Source organism: Phascolarctos cinereus, unplaced genomic scaffold, assembly GCF_003287225.1.
Source record: "Phascolarctos cinereus isolate Bilbo 61053 unplaced genomic scaffold, phaCin_HiC Scaffold_8;HRSCAF=390, whole genome shotgun sequence".
NCBI classification, from domain to species: Eukaryota; Metazoa; Chordata; class Mammalia; order Diprotodontia; family Phascolarctidae; genus Phascolarctos; species Phascolarctos cinereus.
In genome coordinates this window covers 8,406,133-8,426,914 of record NW_027556291.1, presented here as the reverse complement: position 1 = coordinate 8,426,914, position 20,782 = coordinate 8,406,133, and the positions used below count along the sequence as shown (strand labels likewise).

Sequence of the window (20,782 nt, the reverse complement as noted above, 5' to 3'; positions counted from 1 at the left end):
GCAACTTTCCTCTTCTTAGAGTTCCATGAGCAGAGGCTGGCTGAGCACTTACTGGGTATGTTCTATGGGGCAGGCCTGCCCAGTTACGTGTTGGGCTAGATGCACTCTGAGGCCACTTCCTGATGCTGGGTGTCTTGCGTCTGATGATAAGCTCTAGTCATACAGACTCGCTGTTGCAGTAGTTGGACTTTTTTGCATTTAATGTATTTCTTCAAGATAGTCCCATTTCTGCCTTTGAGTCTTCCAAGGGCAGCATGCTAAATACCTGCACATGGATAGATCGTCAATACTTGGCCCAATGCATCCAGCCTGTTAGGGGGATTGTGCACTGTCAAACCTCCATCCACACTTGCAGAACCATACTGTCAACTCAGAGAAAATCAAGGTGTTTAATTAATTGCTGTGAAAATGAAGCAGAAAGCTCTCTAGTTAAGTAGCATTCTATTTCCTGTACATTGGAAGTATTGATAATGGAATTAGGAGCATTGTGAAAATATCACGGCAGAAAAATGGATTTGAGCTAAGTGGATGAGACAAGATGTATGGTTGGAGAGAGACATTAGATTTTCCAGTGTTGGATGATGGTGTTATGAATGCTAGAAAATCATACCATTGAAGCTCAAATTGCTAGTGTCCTTGGAGCAATCAGAGGTTGCTGAGTGCATTATATATAGCGTGTGAGTGCATGGCTTTCATCTTTGAGGAACCAAGAATTTGGTGCCAGCACATTTGATAGGAGCTTGAGTAAAAATAGAATTACCTAGAGTTTTTAATTACAGGGAGAATAGCATTTACCTACTGGCATGAAGTAATAGTCAGTATCTGTTAGTATGACCACATTTGACTACCAGTTCATTCTGAGACTTCAGAATGTGAGGCACGAACATTTACAGAGGGAGAGAATGTTCCCTGTGATGGACTTTGAAGAATAATGCCTTATAGGGCAGACAGAGCAGTTCTTCTTATCTCCATTTTATAGATAAGAAGGCTGAGGCTCTGAGGGTTCAAATGATTTGTTCCAGGTCATGTGGCATAGCTAAGAGTTGGAGGGACTTTAGAGGTCTTCTATTACCACATATACTTGAGCAGAAATGCCCTCAATGGCATTCCCAACTAGTGGCCAAATAGCCTTTACTGGAAGACCTCTAGTGATGGGAAGCCCCTCCCTTGTGAGGCAGCTGGGCTCTCTTGGGTAATGCTAATTGCTAAGAAGCTCAAATCTGCCTCTTTGCACCTTATCCTTGCTCTTCATTCAGAGCAAATGGAGTCCTGAGTCCCTCTCCTATGTGACAGCCCTTCACACACCTGAAGACAGCTCTCAGGTTTTTTATGAGTCTTCTTCTCCAGTCTAACATACCTTCAGCCAGTCTTGGTGAGGCGCAGTCGTGAGCTCTTCATCCTTCTGGTCACAGCTTTCAGAAGGCATTCTAACCTGGCCAGTTCAATTCGACAAATATTCATTAAAAGCCTGTGTCTGGTACGATGTTCAGTGTTAGGGATGCAAAGACACAAAAGAAGTGGTGCCTGTCCTCAGATTGCTTATGTTCTATTAGGGGGAAATAACAGGTACAAAGATAAGTGAATAAAACATACACATAAAGTAATAGAGCATTTTCAAGAGTGAGAGTGCACTAATGGCAGAGGGCAGCCTTATATGGGCCCACAAGCTTAACATGAAACAATGAAATTAGATCAATAAATTAAAAGAAAACAATTAACCAGGAGGAAATATTAGGGACTTTTCAAGTTGGGAGGGGGAGAGTGAACAGGTACAATTCCCTGAAATCAGAAAAAAAAGGGGTGTCCCATTTCCCTCAGGTGTTTGTATTCAGTCAGAGGCACATGGAAACAATCACTGATTGATCAGTATGGGACCAGTTTTCAGTTTTTGGTCATATGGGCTACTTGAGATGGACCATTGTGAGAAACTCCTTGCATCAGTCTTTGGATCTGACTGGGTTTCTGGTCAGCATAACCCAGGTCCTTGGTGAAGGGTCTCTAAGCAGTAGGGAGGGGTGGCCCAGCTTCCCAGCCAGGCAGGACCAGATTCAAACAATGTAGTAAATTTTCTCCCAGTTCCCACAATTGAAGAAAGTTTTCTCACAAGACAGTAATTGGACTAGACCCATAACTGAGTAGAAAGTGACTGAGCTAGATCCAGAATTGAGTCACAAGATGGAGTCAGTGTGGTTCACTCAATTCCAACTATCACTTGCAAAATAAAATTGTTTTAATCCCTTATGATTGTTTATTCATGTTTTTTCCCCATTTAATAGTATTTTATTTTTTCCAATTACACGTAAAGATAGTTTTCAGCATTCGCTTTTATAAGGTTTTGAGTTTCACATTTTTTTCTCTCTCCCTCCCCTCCCCCCCTCCCCAAGATGGCCTGCAATCTGATTACCACTTGCTATTTTAATTCCCTTACTTAGCACCTACCTCTCAGGGCTGTCCAAGGATAAAATGAGATAATATTTGCAAAGCACTTTGCATTCTTTAAAGTGCTATATAAATGTGAGCTGCCATCATTATTATTATCATAAGAGTCAAAGAGGAAGAGAGAATGTATTCTAGATGTGAGGGACCTCTTAATACTTAGTCATTCAATGACTTATGCAAAGGCATGATGGGAAATGACGCATCCCAGTTCGCGAGCCATTTGGGTAGAATGGAGTGACCTATTGGATCCAGTGGAGTGAGCTTGGAAAGGTAGGTGGGAGCCATATTGCAGAAGAGTTGGTATGTTATTTTATAGGTGTGGGACACCATTGAAGACTTGTGAGTTGGAGAAGGGATGTGGAGAGAGCTTTGCTTTAGGAAGAGCTCCTGGGGACTAAATAAGAAGATAACAGTACCAGGATCCATTATCCCTTTTACTGTACAAATGAAAAGTCTCTAAAAGCTTCAGGCTGGGATGGTATCCATTGTGTCAGACACTGGGATAAGATTAAGTCATTTCATTGGCCATTAGGGTTAAACAACATGTCTCCTTTTTTGGTAGATCTAGCTTTGCTATTAGCATATGTTGTACTGACAGTTCTTTAAGAGGCAGCAGAGAGAGAGCCGGCCTTGTAGCCAGGGGGACCCAAATGCAGACCCTGCCTTTGTCACATACTGGCCTTGGGCTCTTTATCCAGCTCTGCAATTCTTCCCTCCTCGATGCAGATGACAGTCCCTCCATAATTTATGGAGATTGCCTTTGAGAGTTGGGGAAAATGGCGCTAAAAAGCCATGGCCCTCTGGCCAACCCGGTGCACCAGACACAGAGCTAATACCTATACAGAAAAGAATAAAGTACTGTTTGAAACATGACTTTCTTGAATAGAATCCCACTTAGGGATTACTAAGAACTCATCAGTTGGTCCAACCTTGAAGGTATTCTGACCCAGAGACAGTAATAGTAGACTAATGATAAAATGTGATGATTTGATTTAATAGTTTATCACTTATAATTTTAGTTCATTTAGTTTTGAATAACATAGATGATTTTGAATTGTATGATGAAGATGAGTTGATTGTTTCAGGACTGGAAGATGCATTTTTTCCTTCCATTCATCTCATTAGTCTTATAAGCCATTTAGAGTAAAGTTGGAGGGAAGCCTGGATCTTTTCCTGTGTTAGGTCACTAATCTCTGTGAAGTACATGGCCAGTCTCTAATATTCATCAGCATTTCTTATTGGAAAATACACAGTCACTTGTCCATGTAGCCACCTCTTGTCAGCAAATAAAATTGTGTTTTTCTTTATGATGAAAGGGCCTCATGGGAGATTAGCTGGGTAGGATGGATCTACTTTGTGGAGGACTGTGAAATCCATGCAGAAATGTTTAGCTTTCACATGTATGGCTGGAATATAAGGTATGGGGGAAGTGTAATAAGTCAGAAAGATGATTGGATCCAGCTGTGTGACATATGATATCCATATCCAATAGGGGAGTTTATATTTTATCCTTGAAGCTTCTTAGGGGACTGACATGGACAAACCTATGTGCCAAAGATATCCCCTTGGGAGCTGCATGGAGGATAGATTGGAGAAGGGATGAGTTACAGGCAGAGCAGCCAAAGTGAGAGCTGGTGGGGGCCTGAACTGAGGAGGGGAAGAGAAGGGGAGAGGCGTGAGATATATTGAGGAGTTAGAAACGACAAGACTGGGAAATTGATTGGAGGGGAAGAGTTGAGAATTGATTCTGAGGTTATGCATACAGGTGACTTGAAGGATGATGGTGACCCCAGCAGAATCAGGGAAATTAGAAAGAAGGGTGGATAGGCTTAGGAGGAAAGATGATGATTTCTGTTTTGGCCACACTAAGGTTGAGGTGTTGATGGGACGACATGGACAAACCTATTCGCCAAAGATATCCCCTTGGGAGCTACATGGAGGATAGATTGGATAAGGGATGAGAGAAGATAGCCAGCAGGTAGCTGGTGATATGGAGATGAGGACTGAAGCTCAGGAGAGAGATGAAGGCTGGATATACTATTTCATCTATATTGCTAGATTTTTTTTTTCCTGTGTGTGAGATTGTGTGTGTGGAATTGACAGAGGAAGCAGAGAGATAGAAGGCGGGCCGCAGTTTCTTAGTTGCATGGATGGAGTTTTTATATACTTCCACTCTTAGCTATCTTAGATTTCAAATGTATTTCTTGGGTTCAAATGTGTGCCTCTGCCAAGTCCTCCTGTTGCCTTCAAAGCTCCATGGAAAAGGCAGCTCCCTTTCTCGAGCCAGTGCATCTGGTCAGCTGCCAATAGAGTTATCTTTGTTTGCAGAGGAGGACTTGGGTGAGGGGGAAAAAAAAAACAACCTCTGAATTTTAAAAAAAATTATCAGCAATCTGCAAGGGGCTAAATAAGTGAATAAGTGAGTCCAGAACTTTGACCAACCCTTTCTGTCTTCTTGGTGCTTAGAGTCGGCTTTGTTTTATGGATTAAGACATGACGACTGAAGTTGCAGTATTCCACAAGTGTTCTCTAAAGAGGAATGTTTTCTATTTTGCCAGTATATTGTATGGCAGGGACAGAGCTGTGTAATGAGGGTAGGGTGATTGGAGCTTTGTCCCAGGATAGGGAATTTAGAGGGTACTGAAAGTATTGGCAGTTCTTAAGTGGAAAAAGTAGGACAGTTTAGCACCTAGTTAGCAAGAAGAATAGGTAAGAAGCTACCAAGTGACCTCCTTCTCTCTGGGCTGCCATGACAGTCTCCCCTTAAGAGAGGCTGTAGCTTCTAGAGCCTGCTCATGGAAAGCGGTGTTAGAAGATTGGACCTGATGGTCTTGTGCCCATCGTGACGGTCTTGCCTTAAGGGAGGCTGTAAGCAGACTCGTGGAAAAATACTGACAATAATATTTTTCGAAGGTTAGTGTAGCTGTGTCCCCCCAGATAATGTTATCCATCACCAGCTTGTTTTTTCTCCCTGTTGACAAATCCCCAAATAATATTTTGCCTTATCTCTGATATACACATTGTCTAGCCCCAGGGAGGCCATCCACAATCAGGGTTTAAGGACCTCATTCTCAGAAGTGTGTGCCAGAGCACTCTCTCCCCTCCAGCGGGAGCACCCCTTCCTGCTGGAGCACCCCTTCCCTCAGTGGGAGCACCCTTTCCTGCTGGAGCAGCTCCTCCCCTCAGTGGGAGCACCCCTTCCTGCTGGAACAGCCTCTCCCCTCAGCAGGAGCACCCTTCCTGCTGGAGCACCCCCTCTCCTCAGCAGGAGCACCCCTTCCTGCTGGAGCACCCCTCCCCTCAGTGGGAGCACCCTTTCCTGCTGAATGGACCTGAGTCTCTGTGCTCCCCCAGTGCAGTGCCGACCTCATTCAAGCTGTACTCAATAAGTCTGTGTGTCTGCCCAAGTCGGCTTTCTAGTCCCCTTTTCCTCTCCCTCCTTCCTCCTGTTCCCCACTGCTTTACGTTGAACTGATTCCCATTGTTTTCCATGTTATTCTCAGCACCTGAGCTCATGAAGGGGGTGGTTTTCCCCATGTTTCTGGCTTGCTTGAGGGCCTTTTGTTAGACATAAACTGAGAACAAGGACCAAGATTTACCCTCCTGACAGCCGCGCCCATGCTGGGGGGCATAGGGCACTATGAGCCCAGCCATAGAAAGCAGAGGTCACCAGGGGAAGCCTGTGGCCTCCTAGGAAGGACTGACTCCCTTATGCCAGAGGGCTGTTGCAAGGCACTCCAGCTAAGTCTCAAGCCCAAACATGGTGTCCGGGAGCTCTGACTCTGAGCCACTGTCCTGGCTTCAAGGCATGTTGCTTGCCGTTTGCCCTGGCACAGAAATATCTAGTTAGGGCTCTTTATAAGAAACTCCAAGGAAAGCGCCACCATTGTGGAATTGTATTATGACATGGATTGGATGCTGCTGGAGAAACCCCTGCCCTGTGTACCTTGAAGCTGGTCCTCTTCCAAGCTCCCAGGCCTTTTTCATTGGCTTCGAGCAGTGGCTTGGGATATGCAGGAGGCAGGGGTGGGGGTGAGGTGGGGGGGAGTGGGCAAGAGCAACCGAGGTTTGAAATTCACACTGAGGGCTTGTGTGAGGTGGCTTCCCCTCCCCTCTGGACTTTCCTGATGGTAGCTACATGCTGCATAGATAATGGTCAGAGAAAGAAAGCATTTAGTTGTCCAGAATTATTCATTATAGAAAATGTGTGTTGTAACCAGATCAACAGGGCACTGTTACTAAGAGCCCTCTGCTAGGACAAGGAACTAACTATCTTAGGGACAACCCTGGATTGTAATCGTGTTCTTGTAATGAGGAAAAAAAAGTATACCCTTTGGATGAGTATTTTTCCTTTCTCTTTTAAATTGCAAATTCGTTTGGAAAGTCTGAGCAGGCACACAAGACACTAATGCTTCTTTCCAGTGATTTCTGATGAAGAAAAATGCATCTTCCTTTGTCTCCCTCTATTTTGAGCCAATTACTGAGATTTCTTCAGTAGAGTCAGAATTCTTCTCAGTCCCCCCATCCCCAACCCCCATCCTGCCAGTCAGATTCAAGGCTGTCTCTAACACAGACGTGAACGGGAAAGCCCATGGAAACAGCCCAGAGGAGGACTGGCCCAAGCCCATTCACAGCAAAACTCAAAAAATTGGGCGGGCTGTGATGGCCACAGCAGCTGGAAGGCACAAAGGCTAGGGCTACTACATGCCGAAATGCTCAGAGGGGAAGAGAAAGCAGAAGCAGAAGAACCAGGGCCGTTGAGCAGACAGCCCACTGTGCCCAAGAATTGAGATTCCTAAAGCTGGCCTTGAGTCATTGGGGAGAACTGTGAAGTTATGGGCAGCATACTTTGCTTATGAAGGCAGGGAAGCATGCAAGTTAGTGCTTTAAGGATCAGATTTCATTTTATCTGGAAAATTCAGTTACATAGTTCCTCCTTGTTAAATTATCTTGCCTAAATGACATGTTTCTTCAGTTACAGATTGTTTCCTTCTTTCATCGTTAGTTTCTTAGTTCAAAGAATTCTTGTCAGAGAAATACATGAAAGAATAAAAAGCATTTATTAAGCTCTTATTAGGTGCTGAGCTCTGTGCCACACATTGGCAATACAGAGAAAAGCAAGATACTGCACTTTTTTAGGAGGTTATGCCACAGGAACATTCGGCTGCAGGGCCGATGGAAAGGCCCAGTGATCCTTAGAGACTTAGGTTCTTTCCAGTGATTAGGTTAGAGACCTGGGAATGAATCTTCTTGAAGGTCATTTTCATTGATAAACCAGATCCATTTCTGCTGCTGAGCCTTTTGCCTGACATTCAAGGCCCTTTATAGCCTGGCCTTTTCCGACCTTTCTAGACTTACCTCGTATCACTGTCCTTTAAGCAGGCTGTGCTATAGACCAACTGTACAGCTCTGTCTCTTGCCAGACCCTCTGTGCTTTCCTGCCTCTTTGCTCTGTCCTCATCTGTCTGAGCTCTCCCCTTTCTCCTCTTTGGCCATTGAATTCATAGTTGCCTCCTTCTACTCTTCACCCTCCTCAGCAATGGCCTACCTGCCCCTGGACCTCTTTGGGCACTTGCTTTACTGATCTCTCAGGCATAGCCGGCTTGCCATTCTGTGCATTGCACTCATCTGCATTTGTGCCTTATCTTTCCACCAGACAGTAATCTCCATGAGGCAGCGTGTCACCTTTTCCAAAAATGTGGTATTCTCTCTTTTAGTCCAGGGCTTTCGTACCCTGTTGATGATGCACTGATGCTTGCTGACTTAGAATGAATGACTCAGAAGCAGAGAAGTAGCTTCTTTTTTCATGAGTGGGAGTTGGGGATGGACAGAAGTCATAGAGACACACATTGGAGCTTGAGGAGGGCTCCCTGGGTTCACCGTAGAAAGAGACTGGCGCCAGAGGGAAAAGACAAGCCAAGTGGCCGGGAGCCAAAGGGCCCAGAACTGAAGTGAAGAGAAGAAAACAGAAGTATGGGAGTGCCGAGTGAAGGCCCCATCCTAGGCCAGCTCCTAAGCGTGCTTCTCCATTGGGCATTGTTCTTCCCTTCTTCATTACAAGTGTCCAATCACCAAGTCCTCTCATGATCACCCAACACACGTCTCATTTCCACTGCTGCTGCTACCACTTCCTTGATTTAGGCCTTTACTGACCTTGGGCCTGGGTGATTGTAAGAGACTTCTAACCAACTAACCTCTGGGCCTCCTGTTTCTTCCCATTCTGCCCCCTGCCAGGCATCATTGCCAGGTTAACCATCCCAATGCACAGGCAGCTGTGGTTAGAGCACTGAGCCTGGAGTCAGGAAGATCTGAATTCAAATATGGCCTCAGACATTTCTTAGCTGTGTGACCCTGGACAAGTCACTTAACCTGTTTGCCACAGGTTCCTCATCTAAAATGGGGATAATAATAATAATAATAGCATCTGCCTCCCAGGGTTGTTGGGAGGATAAAATGAGATAATAATTGTCAAGTACTTAGTACAATGCCTGGCACATAGTAGGTGCTATAGAAATGTTAGCTATTATTATGACAGTCTGCTGCTGGAACTCCCCCCACTCAATGAAATTCAAACCCTTCAGTCTGACATTAAACACCCTTCCAGAAGAGTCTGTGTGCAGAGTTCTCTCTCATTTGTCTCCCACAAGTATTTTATGCTTTAGCCAAACTGGATTATGTAGTGTTATAAAAACACCTCCTGTGTTTTCCCACCTCTGTGCCTTTGTCCATGCTGTCTCTTCCACCTGGAATACCTTTTCCTTTGCATCTTGACTTGTAGAAATCCTACCCATACTTGAATTCCACTAGCTCAAATCTTGTTCCCTCCCCAAACTACCTGTGATCTGAGGCACGTCCATGTACCCTGGGAGCAATTGCCAATGTTGGGGAGCAGTGTGAACTTTGGAAAAATAGAATCATTGTATATCATTTCTGCCACAAATAATCATAAAATACTGATGAAACTGGCCTCTGGGCAGCAGGGGCAACTTTTATCATAGTAGATGCAAATCTAGTGCTCTGGTTTGCAGGAGGCTAAAAAACAGCTATGTGTCCTTACATGAGCCTCAGCCGTCACCTCATCCTGCCGAGTGCTAAGACCTGGCACCCCCGGCTATCCACTGCTTTCCAGAAAGTCAGAGAGACACAGAATGGCTTTCAGGATTTGCTTCCTTACACTTAGAGGTACAGGTTTCCCTGAAGAGAACAAAGCCATTCTTTGGGTGGACAGAGCAGGTAGAGTGTGGGTTTACGATGGTGAGTTAGCGCCTCATCATGACCATGGTAACCCTCTTGAGCCCCTGCTACCCTCTGCTAGGCCCTGCCTTCTGCTGGGGAGAAGCAACATTTTCAGGGAATGCAAACATAGGGTGATGGCAGTAGGGGCTAAGACCTGGAGAGGCCTCAGGGAGGAAGGGACCCTGGCAGATGTGAGGAGGGAATACACTTCAGGCCTAGTGCAAAGGGACGGAGATTGGAGCAGAAAAGACCGTGTATGCTTATTATCTCGACTTCTCTCACTTCCCCCTCTCTTGCATTCTGGCTTCTGAACTCATCACTCAGCAGGAAGTGCTCTCTGCACTAAATCTGATGGTCTGTTCTCAGTCGTGGGCTGTCTACCCTCTCTGTGACACGGCCCCCTCCTGACATTCCCCTCCTCCTCCTAGATGACCCTCTTTCTTCTTCCCTGGGTTTTTCTGACACTGCTCTTTGCTGGGTGCTGGGCCTTCCTCCTCAGTGTCCTGAGGCAGCATCATCCCGGTCCTTACCTCCTTAACCAAGGCTGGATCTCACAGCTCAGTCCCAGCCCTCGTCTTTCTTTGTCTGGCAGTTTGCTGTTAAATCAGGCCTCTTGGTAAGCCAGGGTTCCTTCTCCTTTTGTGAGTCTTGGGCCCCTATAGCAGGCGGGTAGGCAGTCAGCCTGCCTGGTTCGTGAAGAAGCCTATAGACCTCTGCTCACATCAAAAGAAATGCCTGCTGTTGGTGAGAGGTTAGTGCAAACAAAACTGTCTGTTCTTTTCCCTCGGCCCAGGTCATGACCCCTGCAGCCTCTCCTTGGAGGAGTCTCTAGGCCTCAGGTCTAGACCTGAGCCCCATAGGGTCCACCTGCCTGTGGCCTTGGGCAGATTCTCCGAGCCAGCAAGTGCCTGACACACGGCAGAGCACTGAATCGACAGGCACGAATGGTGTTATTATTCTTGTTGGTAATAATAATTGATAGTGGGCTCTTGAATGTTTGTAAAGAGCCTCATTAAACATCAGCCTTTGTCGTTATGGCGTTTGCCAGTTTTGCTGGATATTTGTTATGTGACCGTTTTGGGCAGAGCATCGTTTGAGGGGCTCCTTTCCTGTCTTCCCCTCCCCCAACACAAACCATAATCCCTCTATGACTTGGGTCATTTGAGAGAGTTTCTGTGGCTGAACAATTTGCTCCTCTGAGGCCATTGTGCTATTCAGTCTCCCCAAATGTAGCCAGGCTGGCTCTTCCTCCACAGATGTGCGGCTCCTCCTTATGTCTGTAGTCGAGGCCTTTCCAGCTTGGTGCTCAGCTGGCAGAGCTTGTGAGAATCCTCACCAGCATGAGGAGGACTTTAGTGGAGGGGCAGAGAGAGAGAGAGAGACAGAGACAGAGAGACAGAGCGAGAGCCGTGATCCCATGCAATAATTAGTGAACATGGCAAGTGTCCTCACAAGGTCTGGAGTGCTGTGTAAGGCCCCCAGGGGGTAAGTAACTGGCTAGGGGGATCAAGGAAGGCTATGTGGAAGAGGTGGCTTTTAAACATTGGGCAAGGCTTGGGATATGAGTGAGAGTAGTCCAGGCATGGGGAATTGTGTGACAAAGAAACAAAGTTGGGAAACTGAGGGAAGGTGACTACTCCAGTTTTCCTACAATGTCAAATATGTGGAGGCGCTAGTAGAAGATGAGACCAAAAGCTTGTAAAATAACATTCTGGAACTACTGAATGGTGGTGCTTTTCCTCTTGAGAACCACTTAATTTGGTATGTGAACAGACACACACACACTCTTAGTACTGCATGTGATAATAATACCTTATGCTGATTGCTATTCTGTTGAGAAACCCACACTTGGGATAAGTGAAAGATAATGCCCAGCAGGGAGGGAGCATTCACTTTGCAGAGGACTCATTAGAATGACTGTATATTAGAAATCAGTGTTCGTGAAAGATTTGGCAGATACACTGCCTGTCACCTTTGAATTTTCTCCCACTTCAGGGGTTTGCCAGGTCAGCCCCATGTGGCATGCCAAAGCCTCTGCCAGCCTGGCTGAGGTGCCAACGGGCCACCAAAGTCCCCCAGAAACAGCCAGCCAACACAGTGTTAAGGCAGGAGGCTGCGGTAGCACTTTGGGACAAGCTTATGTATGCATCTGTCTTGGAGTTCCTCTTTTGACCTCTCTGACCGTGAGGGCAAGTGTTGGAGGAAGCCATGAATTTCTCTAATTTCCTCCTGGACTCCTAACATGAAAAGACAGTAGTGTCTGTCATGATTTTCTTTGAGGTATTATCCATTGTTGTGAATGAAAGAGCTGACTTAAAGTTGTGGGTTTTTCCCCCCATTCTTTTAGATCTCTGGTGGAAGAGGAGGACCCTCACATGAAAGTATCTCTTGTTAACAGCGACATGGGCATGTCTGCCCACCTGCAGTCATCCAAGGCAGGAACTACACGGTTTTTCACGAGCAATACCCATAGTTCTGTGGTGTTACAGGTAATACAAACTCTCCTTTTGCTATGTTTCTGTCACTTCTGAAATGCCAAGCTTGAGACATATTTGGAATGGGCCACTATATGTATCTTTAGCAATGCCTCCAAATCCAAGCTGGGAAAAGACACATTACACAGCAGCTTGGGATTGTGGGAGCAACTTTGGCCTATGCCAGGGGTGGGGAGCCTGCGGCCTTGAGGCCACATGTGGCCTTCTAGGTCCTTGGGTGTGGCCTTTTGACTGAGTCTAAGTTGTACAGAACAAATCCTTTTATGAAGGGGCCACACATGGCCTCGAGGCTGCAGGTTCCACACCCCTGGCCTGTGCAGTTACTTATAGAGTCTGGGCCCTAGATGTGGGGGCCCCAGGCCATTTCTTTAGGGCCTCAACCTGGGAAGTCCGTTCTTTGTGGGATGCATATAGAGGTAGAGAGTACATAATGCATTTTGAAAAGGTTTCCATTGAAATTAGCTCAACAAAAATTTTGTTCCTCACCGGTATCTGACTTTAGTCATCTGAAAAATGATTGTGGTACAGCACCTGTTTCCTTCAAGTACCCAACCAATGAGCTATTCCTCCTTTATTCAGAGTAGCTAATTGAAATCTCCCATACTGTGTTTATGTGAAAGTCTATTTCAACCCATTTTGTTTTCCAGTTAAATCAAGTCCTGTAACAGTATGAGAGATCTGACCTTTCCCTTACAATCAAATACTTCTTTGCTCAATATTTCATAACTGTAGCAAGAAGTAGTGGTAGGCAACAAGGAAGCACACTCTGTAAGTTGGAATTGGGGCTAGGGGTAGTGAGGAGGGCTATGCACACACACTAGATTTCCCTGGTCAGATCTCTTTGGATAAGTGGAGCCAAAATATCCTCCTGGAGCCCTCACCTTGTCCTGAAAGGGTAAAACAAGCTCCTAAATCCAAAAGTGATGAATGAATGGCTTGGGCTTGGCATGAGGGCATAGGGCCTGGAAGCCACCATTGGATTAAGGAGGAAGAATCGATAACAATTAAGGTAATTGTACTCTGCTAATTAATATTTCTTTAAATCTTGTTTTAAGTTGTATGTTCTGTTTAAATCTGTTTATAGTAGCACTGCCTAACATTTATATTTAGCTATTTTCATAAAATCTACTTTTAAAGAGAAGGCATCACTGAGTGGCATGGCTCACTGTTCTTACTCTGTGATGCTCTTAGGAAGTCTTATCTCTTTGGCCCCCAGGTCACCCCCAGGGTCTGTTTCTTCACCTGATGGCATAGTGTCCTGATTGTTGGCACGTGACCTAGGAAGAAATCACTGCCATTGCAAACCCACATTCATGATCTACTGACTGCAAATCCAGTCTGATCCAGTTGAATTTTAATTTCCCCTTAAATGATGCTACCAGGGCCATTGTCCCCATCCTCAGGTTGGCCACCTTACTCTCTCCTTACTTACTTTGGGGATGAACTCCCTGCTGACCCTTTTTATTCTGTTACTTCCAGGGCAAAGACAAGGAAAAGGGCATTCTCACTGCATCCGCTACAGGCAGTGGTCCTTTCCATTCTGCCATCCTCCTATTGCCCCCACAGAGTCCCCTTTTGGTGGTCTGTGGTTACCCTCAGCAGTGTCTTGCATTCCCGATACTGTTTTTACAGGACCCTGCTCTGCTCTTCTTTTCACCCTATTACCTGTCCTTGCTGCCATCTTCCACACTTAGCCTTGTACAAATCTCAGTCAGCTAGTGAGTTCCCTGTATATCAGTCTACTTGAGTGTTTTCACACAACTACCATTTTTCCTCCTCACTAGAATAGTTTCTCTGTGCATCTTGAGAATTGCATTCTTGAGTTTCCTAGCTCTCCTGGGCTGACTTCCTCTACCACTCATTTCCTGTTGTCTGACAATGATCAGCCCTTTGCCAGGCTCAATAAACACTATTTTGATGTGCTGATGGCCCCCAATGAGAACAGGAGCTATCAGTTAAAGCATTTGCTTGGGAACAGAACAGTCAATCAGGCACAATCTTCTAAATTACTGATCGCTGTTACGTGCTGGATGGTTGCCAGAGGGCTTTACAAGTTTAGATGACATTGTATTTTCAGCTTATATGGTCTCCCTCAGGATAATGGGTTCCATATGTTTACTATTCTGTGGGCAAAGAAATACTTTCCATTTATTTGTCCCCAGACTAGCCATTGTTTTTGGGTCCACTTTTGGTCTATGTCATCAGAGCTGTCTGTCAAGAAATGTTAACTGTGTTGAGAAATGTTAACATCTAAAGGAAAGCATCAAAAACTTTTAAATGGCTAGAAAACTGGCCTAATGAAGAAAAGTTATAGAAATGAAATTAACTTAAGCTGGAGAAAGGAAGGCTGAGGAGGGGCTTAAATGAGTATTGTAGAGGGGGGGCCTGTGACTATACCTTCCCATAGAGTCCAGAACAGGGGGAAATGGGCCCAGATGGCCAGCCCAATGGGGCCGAATTAGACAGAAGAGGAATTTTTCAATTATTCACATGATTTAAAAACTAGAACAGGATATAAAGTGAGAGTTTATTACTCTCCTCCATGTGTGGAGCTAGGACCTGTAGAGGAAACAGCAAAGAGGGCAGGGGGTAGAGGGTACCAGGAGCCCCTATAGCAGCTCCAGAAGTTGCCAGAGTTGGTGCAGGACCAGTAGGGTGCTGTCACATGGTTGTAGGTGTTAGAGAGCTTGGTAGACTTGGAAGATGTTGGGGAGAGCCTGACTTGGTAGGAACAGGGCCCTGACCAAGGGTCAGCTGAGTAGCAGGGATCACTAAGAAGTAAGGAGCCTGGGAGTTGCGGAGCTGGAGCAGGTCAGTAAAAGAGGCCAGGGAGTGAAGGCCAAGAGAAAGGGAGTAAGTGGAATGTGGTGGATGCTGCTGGGCTTTCAGTTGTATGATCTGTAAATAACAGATGAAAATATGGTAGGGCCCAAGTAAGGCGAAGAGAGAACTGAGAACCCTTGAATGGAGATGAGCAGCTTGTACACAAAGGACAAGGATACGCAGTGGGAGAAAATGAAGTAACTAAGGTCCCAGGGAGCAAAGAATTCAATTCTACTTCAGATCCCTGACAAACCAAAAATAAGGGAAGGCAAAATCGTACTGGCCTTGGAGAAGAGTTGTGTTGATGGGTCTCTAAGCAGCCCAACACTGATTGTTAGTCCACTAGTCAGGAGTCACAGAGCCCCTCCTTTCTCCATCCTGGGGCCTAGCTGCAGACGGGAGAGGAGACCAGGGAGTGGGCCAGGCCTGAAGCGCCTTACAGTCCAAGAGCCTTACTCCTCCTTTGAGAAATGGTAGATTTAGCCACAGGAAGTGGTTAAGAGGAGGATGGTGAATGTGCCAAACTGATGTGGTGAAGGAACTGGGGGTCCTATAGAAAAGGAAACCAGGGTTCTAGGCCCTGTTCTGTCACTATCTAGCTATGTGATCTTGGCAAGTCACTGAACATATCTGGACCTCGGTTGGATGAGTTCTAAGATTGCATGGTGAAGTGGAAGGAGTAGTGGATTTGGAGACAGGAGAAATTTGCCTTCAGATTTCACCTCTGTGGCTCTGGCCAAAATCCATTTACCTTCTGGAGCCTAACTTTGTTCATCTGTAAAATGGAAATAACAATACCTGTAATATTTTCCTCACAGGGTTTTGTGAGACTCCATTGGGTTAATGCACATAAAGAACTTGGCGAACCATGCTCCTTTAATGAGGAGGCCAACTGAGGGTTCCATTTGGTGCAGGGATAGGCCAAGAGCCCAGACAGAAATTGGAAAAAAAAAGATTTCCCTGGCCCCTACTGGTTCTGCATTGTGTAAGTCAGGCTTTGTCTGTAGGCCTCATGAGCAAGTAAGAAAGAGCCTTGAGTTGGGGTAGATGGTAGAAGGGAGATGCAGAGGAAGAGAAAGAAGAGGGGATCAGGCTGGGAAATGGCTAGGAACATAAAACGCAAATGAGACAGCAGACATGACAGCTTCCTTTCTCTGTCTCTTTCTCTGTCTATGTCTCTTCCCCGTCTCTGTGGTTCAATGTTAAATTGCATAATAGCCAGTCTGAGTGCTGTTTGATGTAGGGGGCAGCAAGGGCTGAAGTCGGCAGGGGAGCTGGCCTGGACAAGCAGGATCCTGGAGGGGAGGGCCCTGGGGGGGGTAATTGAAGCCAAGGCCTAGAAGTAAGAGATGAGCACCTTGAGTCTGGTGAGGGGGCTGCTTTCCTGGAACAGAGAGTAGGTTTGGGGAAGAATGGGCCAGGCCCCTATTGCCACTCTTTTGGGCACTTGAAGGCACTTCCTAACTTGGCTCTTAAGTTCTACTGCCTCCTGCCTCTAGGCCATTCTTCCCCCATCTGCCCTGTTTCTCCAGCCTTAGCTCGTGCTGTCCCTCATGCAGCACTAGACTGCCATCCCCTTCCCACCACAGAACCTTAGAACGAGATGGGATCACAGAGAACATACCCGAACAGAAATCCCTGGTGGTGGTGCAGCCTCAGCTCGAAGACTTCTAGTGAGAGAGAAGGAACGGGCCTCTTCACGAGGCAGCCCATGCATTTGATGGCATTAAAACCATGATTCTGAGCAGGGCGGGTCTGTAGACTTGAGCAGACGTTGGCCTAAGGGATTCTGGTCCCAGTGGCTTGGCTCTGTGGCTCCTGGGCACCGTGCTCTTCTCTCCCAGGTGCTTGATAAGTGTTTGCTGACATGACTACTTGACATTGGAAGCCACTGCAATTGCTTGGGGCAGGGGGAATGCCTTGGCAGAGACAGGGGAACAGCAAATGAAATGGAATGGAGCTTCAGAGCCGGGAGAAAGGTAGCTGACAGTTTACAAGGAATGAGAATCTTTGGGCATGCCAAAGGCAGAGGAGCTGCTTGGTAAACTCAGATCAGGGGTAGCTGTGGAGGAAGTGGACCACAAATCTCTTGGCAAAAAAGCGGTTTAGAAAAAGAGGTGGCCACATACTGATATGAGAGGATTGGGGCAGGGTGGGAGCCTCAAGTCCTGAGTGGGGTGAAGAGAAGCCATCTCTGGATGTGAGGATGGGGTCTTGGAAGTTTCTCAGAGGAAAGACAAGGTGAGCTTAGGAGAAATGGCATTTTAAAACGGCAGAAGGGACCAGTAAGTTGAGTCCAAGCCCCTTTGTTTATGCTCAGATCTCCAGGCCTTGGCCCTTGGGGTTCCGGTCATTCTAGCTAAGCCTCTTGGTTTCCCTTCTACCTGCTGGTCCAGGCTCCTCCTTCCCAAGTTCCTCACTTTAGCCCAAACAGAAAAGTCTAGGTCAAGGGTTTTCCAGCTCGGGTTCTAGGTGGAACCCTTTGTCTTCGAGTCAGAGCAGTGCTGGCTTTGTGGTTCCTGCTCTCCCTCATGCTTCTGGTGTAACTCTGGTAGAGCCTGCCCTAGGAATCCAAGGCTCCTGCTAGCCCAGGGCTTCTTCATCTTTTTTGTGTCCTGGATCCCTCTGGTAGGCTGGACATGCCTGTGGATCTCTGCTCAGAATCACATTTTTAAATGGTCAAGAAGGAATGGGAGTGCGTTTCTCTTGGAGTTGTTAGAGCAGCTAAAAATTGAACAAGAATAGAAACCAGTACAGATGTGCCCACTTTCTTATATGACTTAATTGGCTCCCTTCCCCCTCACATTCTGCAGCTGGGGGCGTAGAGGTACATGTATTTTAAGTGAGCATCTTCGCCCTCTATTGCCACCCACAGCCCTGGCGAGATCCTTACCTTCATTTACAGAGACTGACAATTACAGAGCAGCTCCCTTCTGTTTGGGCCTTTGTGAGCATCGATTCCATTTGCCAGTAGGTGCCATCCGCAATCGTGATCTCTTCCTGCCTGAAGTTTGCTAGTTAAAGGGTTCTGCTTTTAGAGATTGAATTGTTGGCCTACGTGATCTTTGCTTGTTGCGACCTTTACTTGTCTGGATCTCAGTGAAACAGAATTGGATGCAATGATCTGAGGCCCTCAAATTCTGTGCTGTGCCTGTGTTCTAACTTAAGAATTCTGGGGAACAAATTTACTTAAAATGGGGTACACCTTCTCTTAAGTCTCTTTCTCCCTTTCCCTGACATGGGATATAAATAGAGATACTTCAGTACACTGTAAATGTGGGTGTGAGTGTGTGGGTGTCTACATACACACGTACATATACACACATATATGCAAGCATATCTTTTTTCCATATGTATAAATATATGTGTGTATATTTACCTATATATATGTATATAGATGTATATATGTGTGTGTGTGTGTGTGTGTGTGTGTGTGTGTGTGTGTGTGTGAGAGAGAGAGAGAGTGTGAGAGCGTGAGAGTGCAAATGAGCAGTTGCAGTATGGCGTAGTGGATAGAGAGCCAGCCTTAGTCACATGTCATACCTGTGTGGCCATGAGCCAATCCATTTACTTCTTAGTGCCCCAGGCATCTCTAAGAGTAAGTTTTGCTGAGTAGTTGATCTGTATCAGTGGGAGGAGTTTGCATACTAAGAATTCCCATTAATGAAATTATGGGTTAGACCTTCCCCCCTCACCCCTTCCAAAAAAAAAAAAAAAGATGCATACACATATACATGCAGACTGTGTTATTGAGTATTAGAACTGGAAGGGGCTTTAATCTAACCCCCTTATTTTACAGAGCACAAAAGTGAAGCTGACACAATATTCTTTCCCCCCCAAAAAACCCAATATCTTCTTATTACTGTTGATAGTTAGCTTGGGGATCCATTCAGTATCCCTTAATTGTTCTGGATTCTGAAATTGCTTTGATTCTCTGGGCCTTTTTTGTAGTCCCAAATGCAACTTTGCCATGATTAAGTAGCCTCTTGGAATTTGCAGAACCTTCTCTGCTGTGGGCCTTATCACTCATCTTCCCATGCACCTGCAAAGCAAACGGGAGGCTGCCAAGGGTCACCTGCACTCCACTTCTTTCTCAAGAAATGAATGACTGACGTTGTGATCTTGTTGTAGGGCTTTGACCAGCTCCGTGTCGAAGGATTGCTTTGTGATGTGAGCCTCGTCCCTGGAGATGGAGACGAAGCCTTTCCTGTTCATAGGGCCATGATGGCATCTGCTAGTGATTACTTCAAGGCTATGTTCACAGGTAGAGAGCTCTTTGAATTTCCTATCTTAATTTGAAGTCTGTATTTCCCAGATGTGAAGGATTGTCCTTTAGGATAGTGATACTCTGATTCTTTGGGAAGGGAGTAAACCAGCAGGTACAGTTGAGAGGGGCCCTGGCTTCTCTTGGCAACTGGATTGAAGTTGATTTTCACATTTGTTCCCATATTGGCCTCCAAGTGTTTCTTTTTCAGACAAAAGCCCCTTGGGCTAAGTGGGGGCGATTGTTTTGCAAACACTTGCTGTGCCTACCTTTGGTACCTTGGGCATCCTTTGGCTAATTACTAAAAATACTTGGCCATCAACGTTTCTATGCTATAAGACTTTTCCTTAATTTTATTATATATTATTGAGAGAAGTGAGTTATGCCTGAATTAAAATAACCACTTCCCTTTATCCCAATGTCTTTTTCTGTAGGTGGCATGAAAGAACAAGATTTAATGTGCATTAAGCTCCATGGGGTGAATAAAGTTGGGCTGAAGAAAATCATTGATTTCATTTATACTGCAAAACTCTCTCTCAATATGGACAACCTTCAGGATACGCTCGAAGCCGCAAGCTTCCTCCAGATTCTGCCGGTCCTGGACTTCTGCAAGGTGTTTCTGATATCGGGGGTAAGACCCTTTTGGCTTCTTGTTGTAGCTGTTGTTTACGTACTCTCCTCCAGTTCCAGACTGTCCACCATGGGCTTCTGACCAGCCCATCATCCTGTGCTGCTTGGCAGGTAGGCAGATTCAAACCTTCTCTCTTTCAGGAGTCCTCAGGCTAACAGATTCCTGAGAGCAAAGCAGGCCCAGGAAAACTGAGTCATTAACTCAGAAGTTCTATGGATGGACTCAGAGGTCGTAAAGAGGCTTGGAGAGATATGCAGCCCTGAATGAATGAATGAATGAATGAATGAATGAATTGGGCCCTTCTTCACTGGGCACTGAGCCTACTCTCCTGGGGCTCACTTAGCGCCTGCACATGCCCGCGCTTTCACAGAAGGCTGACATGTAAATGAAGTACTGGAGAGGAGCCACTGGATTTCTGAGGGCTCGACTTGAAACAGTTTTCCTGAAATCTGGGTGGCTTTTCTTCCTGCACCCCAGACTCAGGGGCAGGTTCTGTCCTCGCATATGGCAGCAAGGGGACACAACATCCATTCAGGGGCCAGCACTTAGGCAGATGCTGGTGGAGGGAGTGTAGGGTGCAGCCAGGAGCAACATGCCCAGGCCCCAAACAGGGAGCACCCTTAGCAGGGTTAGCGACAGTCTCTGCTCCTGCTGCTGTTGCCGCTGCCGCCTGGCTCCACAGCTTTCTAGTATGTTCCCTTCAGTCTTGATTTGGAAAGACTACAACCTTGGATTGTACAAAGTTTCCTCCAGAAGGATTTCCAGAACATGTCATTATATTTGACTCCAGGGAAGATGAGCCATCCTGTTTCTTTCCACTACTTCTAATTGATCACATGGAAGAATTTCTTTTCCTCTAGGTGTTTGTAGCCCGTTCTTGAGTCTAATCGTGGA

General features: G+C 46.0%; 1 protein-coding gene across 3 annotated transcripts in view; it reads left to right on the top strand.

Annotated features, from left to right (window-relative positions):
• Window positions 1-20,782, top strand: part of KLHL13 (kelch like family member 13) — a 137,720-nt gene that overhangs the window by 89,609 nt on the left and 27,329 nt on the right. For all 3 annotated transcript variants that reach the window (XM_020963438.2, XM_020963439.2, XM_020963435.2), the window contains exons 3-5: window positions 12,023-12,164; window positions 19,125-19,257; window positions 19,692-19,888. In XM_020963438.2, coding sequence (XP_020819097.1) covers window positions 12,023-12,164; window positions 19,125-19,257; window positions 19,692-19,888 — 472 coding nt within the window. The remainder of the gene's footprint in view (window positions 1-12,022; window positions 12,165-19,124; window positions 19,258-19,691; window positions 19,889-20,782) is intronic.